Source organism: Lycium ferocissimum, chromosome 7 (assembly GCF_029784015.1).
Source record: "Lycium ferocissimum isolate CSIRO_LF1 chromosome 7, AGI_CSIRO_Lferr_CH_V1, whole genome shotgun sequence".
Taxonomy (NCBI): Eukaryota; Viridiplantae; Streptophyta; class Magnoliopsida; order Solanales; family Solanaceae; genus Lycium; species Lycium ferocissimum.
This window is the reverse complement of record NC_081348.1, coordinates 10464421-10471607: the sequence shown is the minus strand read 5'-3', so window position 1 is coordinate 10471607 and position 7187 is coordinate 10464421. Positions and strand designations below refer to the sequence as shown.

At 36.6% G+C, this 7187-nt stretch overlaps 1 protein-coding gene across 1 annotated transcript; it reads left to right on the top strand.

The window, feature by feature from the left end:
• The first annotated feature begins 5812 nt into the window (after positions 1–5812).
• LOC132063317 (putative ubiquitin-conjugating enzyme E2 38) lies at positions 5813–6813 on the top strand. The gene has a single exon (XM_059455803.1). It carries the CDS (start codon positions 5869–5871, stop codon positions 6787–6789), a length of 921 nt encoding a protein of 306 aa, XP_059311786.1. The 5' UTR covers positions 5813–5868; the 3' UTR covers positions 6790–6813.
• The last annotated feature ends 374 nt before the right edge of the window (positions 6814–7187 follow it).

The following is a 7187-nucleotide window of genomic DNA, read 5'->3' as shown; positions in this document are numbered from 1 at the left end:
GATGAACTGGCATTGGTCAGAGTGCAAGATTTGATGGAATGTCTTTTCCAAGGCAGCTAGGTACGGCCTACTCGGCTTTATCCGGATCCATTTCCCCAAGTTAATACTTTCCTCCGGAAAATGAAGGGACTATCTATAAACGGTAAAAAACGGGGTCGATAGCCTTGACCCAACGATCGACGATCCGAATTCGGAGAAAGAGGCAACGGATAGTAGAGCTCGGCTAAACCGGACAGAGACATTTGGACCCGATGATTCCCGAGGAGCACACCTGCAGTTGGCAACATTACGGGAAATCCGGACCGTTGCGGATTTCACTCCGCACGGCGCAGTGGACAGTTGTCAAACCCAAGATTTCAGGGATCCTTATCTTCAATTGATTTAGTTACCTTGTTGAGTGTAAATTCTTGTACTATAAATAGGGAGGGGAGTAAACCGTCAATCCCATCAGTTTTACCATCTTCTACACGATTACAACTTTAACTTGTTTTGACAGTTATGTCAAAGCATCAAATAATAAGAACATCCATAGTTTGGTCCGAGCAAAACTCACATCTCAGGCCAAGCTGTTCATGCAATTACAAGGCTATTTCTTACTCTTTTATTCGTAATATGTATTTTATTATTGTTATTTTTCCGTTCTATAGCAAATCAAATCACATATCCTTCAAACACTTATAAATTCAATTGTTACCTTTTTTGAGGGGTAAACAAGCATAATAAGTAATATAACTCGATCAGTGAAGACTGAGTTGAATCATCGAAAGCTATAGTTAGATAGAAAATTTTAATTTATAACGATGCAAAAGAAACAACTGGATGTGCAACGCTTGTTGTGAACTTGTGATCTGTTACCCTACTTAGCTTGCTTACTTTGGTGACGTAACTCAATCCAAGTGAAAACATCTTTTAGATTTGGAAAGTAAAATAACTAAGTGAAGTTTGAGTTGAATCATCGACAGCTATAGTTGGTAGACATATGTCGGGGTTAAATCTATTTATTATCATTATCCAAAACTTGCCGACCACTTTTCCAAAACAAGAGAGACTAAAGTCCTTGTACGATCAACTGTTTCGAAGGTGACTAATAACCGACTTAACCGCTCACTTTGAACATCTTTTTCAAAAGGTAAGTTACGTAACACATGTCTATTTGGTCATCAACAACGTTGATAGAAACTAAACTTGGATAATGTTAAAAAGTAGTAGATTTTTGGTGTTAATTTGGAGAACCGTGCTATGCTGTCTAATATGTTGGCATATCACTACACCGACATTAATTAAGACATGAACCGTTTCACGGAAGAGTAAAAGAAGACTTTGTTACAACATTACATTTGTTGTAACAAGCTTTCATTTTCTTTTCTTGACATAGAACCCGATGTGTCTAATTTCACCGTGATAATTACATGCAAGATTAAGTGTTCCAATCTAATAAAAACAGTTTAAGAAAATATTTGACTTTTAGGTTTTGGTTAGAAGTGGTCTTCTGGTGGCTGGATCCGACCTGGTTCATCAACCGATCTTAGTCCAGGTCGGTTTAGAGTGAGAAACCTGGAGCCGGCCCAAGCCCAGTATTAATTCTTTTGCCTTTTGGGCCGATTATGAGCCTCGTGTTTTGGAGCGATTTGCCCTATTTCATGGTCCAACCGGATCTAGTTCCCGGGAGCAGTGTTTTTGTATTTTTGACAAACAGAACTTAAGGACACAATGTCCTATAAAGTGTTAAACTGAAAACCTAAATCTAAGGTCATAATGTCCTAAAGTTTTGAACTGAAAAAACTAAACTTAAGGACACAATTAAAAAATTAAAAAAAAGGGCAGCTCGAACATCTAGTGTTAGCCCGTACTCTAAGAAAGTGATGTAGATAGTCTACCCTAATACAAAGTTAGTGCTGCTCTCATGGCTCGAACCCGTGTGACCTATAGATGACACAAAGTAAAGGAGGAATGAAATAGCAAGACTTCCAAGGGGGTCACCCATCCTGGTACTACTCTCTCCAAACACATTTAATTTATGGAGTTCTGATGGGATTTAGTGCGTTAATGTTAGTATGATCGCATCCAACTTAAGGGAACAAAATGTTGAAAATTTTAAATGCAAAAATTAAACATAAGGACACAATTTCATGAAACTTTGAAGTAAGAAGTTGAACTTCAAGACAATATTATGAAGTTTTGGATTGAAAATATGAACTTTAGGCCACATTTTTCGTAAGTTTGAGGAAGCAATAACTGCCTGCTTTTTAAGTTATGACTAAACATTCAATATTAATTAAGTGACTAGCATTAATATTCCTCTAATTTGACTCAGTTTCGATACACTCCTTGTTAAAGGGCTATTAACACTTGCCCGCACAGTCAAACCAACTGCTAGCTAAATATGCAAGAAAATACGCTAATTATGTATAAAACATGTATATTTTATGTTTTTATATATCTTACAGTAATATGCATTTTTTGGCTATTATGTTGGGAAACGGGTATACAGTGTAAAAATTTATATTTTAAAATTAAACACTTATACTCATATACTATGAAAATCATAAACTTAAACTTCCTATGAGAGGTATATCTGTAATTAAGCATATTAAAATATAATTGTTAAAAAGATAAATTAAAATTATAAATATCACAAATTACTTAATTAAATATTCAACTATTAGTAACAACTTTGTTGCACCTTAAACATGTAACTTATTTGTATTTTAATCTAATTATAACATTTTATTATATAAGAATTTTTCATTTTTAGTTTAGGTTGTTTATTTATTTGCCACTTTAGAATTATTTTAACTTTACTTACTTAGATGAAGTTTTATTTGTGCAAAACTTCTATTATATAGGAGGTTTAAATAATTTTGGAGAAATAGGGATAACTTTATTATATTTAAGAATTTCGAAGGCAAAAATATTTTGCCAAATAAGTAAACATTCTAGTCATCTTATTACGTAATTTCATTTCTTATTTAAGAGTTCCACATGATACATGCTTCAAAAGATATTTTTTCCTATCTTTTAATGAAAGGTGTGAATTTATATTTTTAACAACATAAATTATTCTCTTTTCTATTACAACAATAATAACATATTCAGTGTAATTTCATAAATGAGTTTGGGAAGGATGGTGTGTATGCATGCCTTATTCCTACCTTGTGAAGTTAAAGAGATTGTTTCCGAAATACTCTTGGCTCAAACTAAAAATAGGAGGAACCACAAAAATTGTACCCCTAACCCTTTGTTTGGATGGTTGTTTCTCGTGGTTCATTAATGTACAATATGGTATAGTACAGTATGGTGTTGTATTGTATTGTACTGTATTAATGAACACCATGTTTGGATAGACTGCATCGTTTGTTTTGGTTTAATAACATTTGTATTGTTTGGTTTGACTGTATGATACTGTATAATAACTTGTAAGTTTACTAAAATACCCTTAACCCTTAATTAGAAATTAGTTTATATATATTAATAAAATTCAAGTAAAGAATAAAATAGGAACTTTAAAAAATAAGTAGGTAGTGGGTGGGGGTGGTGGAGGGGTGGGTGGTTGTAGGATAAGAGTGGGGGAAATGGGTGATAGGGTGGGGGTGAGTTGTTGTGGGGTGGGGTTGGGCGGTGGTGAGACGTAGTGGGTGGTGGTTGGGGTGGGTGGCAGAGGAGTGGGGTAGTTAGGGATGAGAGTGGGTGGTAGGGTAGGGGTGGGGTGGGGTGAGGGTGTGGTAGGGTGGGGGTGGTGTGGGATGGATAGTGGAGGGTGGGACAGGGGTGGGGGTCAATGGTAGGGTGGGAGTGGGGTGGGGTATAATGGAGAAATGAAATATGTAACCACGGAAAAACCACAAAATCCGTGGTTACAAAAATTGAGACTTTTCATGATTATATAACTATGGAATGAACCACGGGTTTACAACACCATACCACATAATTTTAAGAACAATGGAAACAAACATGGTTTCATAGAAAACCATACATTAATGAACCACAGGAAACCACCATCCAAACAGGGGGTAAATGTTAGTTACCACTATTTTTTTTTTTTTGCATAGTCGTAGTCAAATCTAAAAAACGTAGTTTGGTAGTATTTGACGGAGACTAAATGTTAACCTTTGACAAACTTAAAGGACTAAAACTGTTAAGATAAAAACATAAAAACTTTCCCAAGGATGTAAGTATAAGATTTCTTTACTATACTATAGGGAGTGTAAGGCCTCATTTGTTTGCACTTAATGGAGGTCTGAAACTGAATGGTTTAGACTTTAGACCATTAAGTGCATTTGTTTACATTATGATCTAAGCACTTATTTGGTCTGAATAGGTCTTAATCATTAAGATCTTGAATAAAATCTTAATATCATTAAGAGGTATATTGTATGGATAGTTTTTACCATTGGCTCCATCTCCCCCCACTCCCACTACCCACCCCCCCACGCCACCACTACCACCCAACCTAGCCACCCCTACCACTACCCACCCCACAACCCACCCACCACCACCTACCCCAACCCTCCACTACCCACCAACCCTACCCCCCACTCACCACCAACACCACCCCAACCTCCACCCCCACTCCATAAGCCCACCCATCACCACCATCCTACCACATTCACCACCCACGTACCTTACCCCCTCACCACCCACCCTACCCCCGGACCCACCCCACCACCACCAACATAGCTACCCCACCCACCAACCCCTCCCTCCTCCCCCCCCCCCCCCCCACCAAAAACCCAAAAAAAAAAAAAAAACTCCACCTACCATCACTACAAACATCTCCGTCATTTCTAGCAAACATAAATGTTTCATATTTTTATCAAATAATATTCTTATTTTATTAAATTTGTATTTATTTTATAATTTTTAGTTCCGATTTTATTTGAATGGTATATTTATTGCGTTTAAATAAATACATTATGCACATTCAGACGTTGAGAAAACAAACAGTCTAAATCGTTCAGTATTTAGATCTAGAGATAACATTTTAATCATTCAGATGTGTATTCAGATTCAAACATCTTAATCTCAATGAAAACAAATGAGGCCTAAGAGTTTAATTTTAAGATACATAAAATGTATTCAAAATAGAGACATGTTGGAGCCTCCAAGGTATCTATTAACCAAACGCTAAATAATTTGCAAGCTCACACAGTGGTCCGATAAAAGTGGCTACATGGTGCCCTTTCAACCCTTATTTGCAAGCCCAACTAGAGGTATAGAGCCCAAGAGAGAAGCTTTCCTTGCAAAACCAAAAATAGGAATTGTCGTCTCCTTTTCTAAATAGAACTCTTATATTCCTTTTTCCATTTTTTTCTTTCAGTTTTACGTATTCAAGTTTTTAATTTACTTTACTTTTTAAATTTTCCTTTCAAGTTTGGAATAGGTCTTTTATGCATTCATCAAATATGAAACTCTAGGCTTATATCATCCAACACAAGCCATATCTACAAGGTTTAATTAAGTTAACAACTTATTTAACTACAGTTGAGAGATAATTAGAACTCCCGCAATTCAGTCAAAAAACTGAGTACGCGTGCAGCAAATCGTTTCACTTTCTATACCATCCAAGTGTTCCCCTACTACCAATCTATTGCTTCTTTGAATAAAGTTCAATCAGAAAAAAGTGAAACAAACCAAATTAAAATACTTTATACCTCCTAACTATAATTGGATAAGGTAATCCCCATATACCACTATTTTGTTTTGCTTAAAATAGAGTCCCAAATTATTGTAAGTTTACTCCCACTCTAACTCAAAAATGTTGGTGTATTCCAACATAGTGATCTGTTGGGGATTTGCGACTAAACCAATTAAATAGGTTTTTTTTCTTGGTTTTTCAGAGAACTAGAGTTAACACCACAAGGAAAACAAATGGATGAGGCAAACAACTCTTATGGGGAAATAGAAGAGATTCTAGACGAAGTTGAGCAGAGATTTAGGCAGATCAAGAAATTTGACATACTTCCTTGTCCTCCCTTTGATCACCACTTCTTAACGTATGACAGAAATTCCAAGAACATGGCATCGGGAACTGCCTTTCGCCAAAGGATTGAAAAAGAATTGCTTTTATTGGAGAACAATCTTCCAAGTTCCATTCTTGTCAAGTGTTATGAGAAGAGAATTGATCTTATAAGAGCAGTCATAGTTGGTCCCCCCGATACGCCTTACGTCCATGGCCTCTTCTTCTTCGACATACTTTTTCCAAGAAATTACCCAAATTGTCCTCCAAGGCTTCACTACCATTCTTATGACCTTGACTTGAACCAGTATTTGGACCCCAAGGGCAAGGTTTCTCTTAGCCTCTTGGAATATGGGAGCTATAGGACTAACTGGTACTGCGGTGCACGAAACAAGTGGAATCCAGAGAAAGCTAACATATTGCAAGTGCTCACAGCTATTCAAACTTCAATCTTGAGTACCACCCTTGTAAACCCTAATGCATGCAAGAAAGACTTTACCTTGACATGCAAGGGCATGCTATATATGCTGAGGGCACCCCCAATGAACTTCCGAGATTTTGTAGAGGGATACTTTAGGACAAGGGCTCACTATATTCTGTTGAACTACAGGAAGCAATTGGATGGCAGTGACTTCATGCGTAACCTTTACCTTGAACTCTACAGGGCTTTCGAACAGAATGGAACCTATTGCAAGCATCATCTTTTGGTAGTACTTACAGGAGCAGACCTTCCTGCAGAGGAAAAGACTAACAGCAAAGGCTTTGTTAAAAATGTTGGAACCATATTGAGTGACTTGCTAAGCTGGAAAAACCTGGCCTCAGAAAAAAGATAGTATGTCGTAGTTAATACGGTATGTTGGAAGAGCAGAATTTAACTTACGGAATGATTCTTTTATTTTTCAATGCTAGTAAATTTACCTTATTGGATCATCAATTTTTTTCAACCATTTATTATCGACCTACCGGATGGGGAGCAGTAAGCATATTTCTTCACTGCATATATTTCTGATTGTCATGACCAACTATCCATTTAATACAATTTCATACAACAGATGGAAATACATTGTCATAACACTTCACCTCGCTTACTGTGGTTAGTTAATGTCCATTAGGAACAAAGGATCAATGACATGTTAAGTATGTAGGGCCAACGAAAGCTAGGAGGAATGAAAGAGCAATTTTTTTTTTCCTTCGATGCTACACAGAATCTCTTTTCTTTAATTTTCCCCCC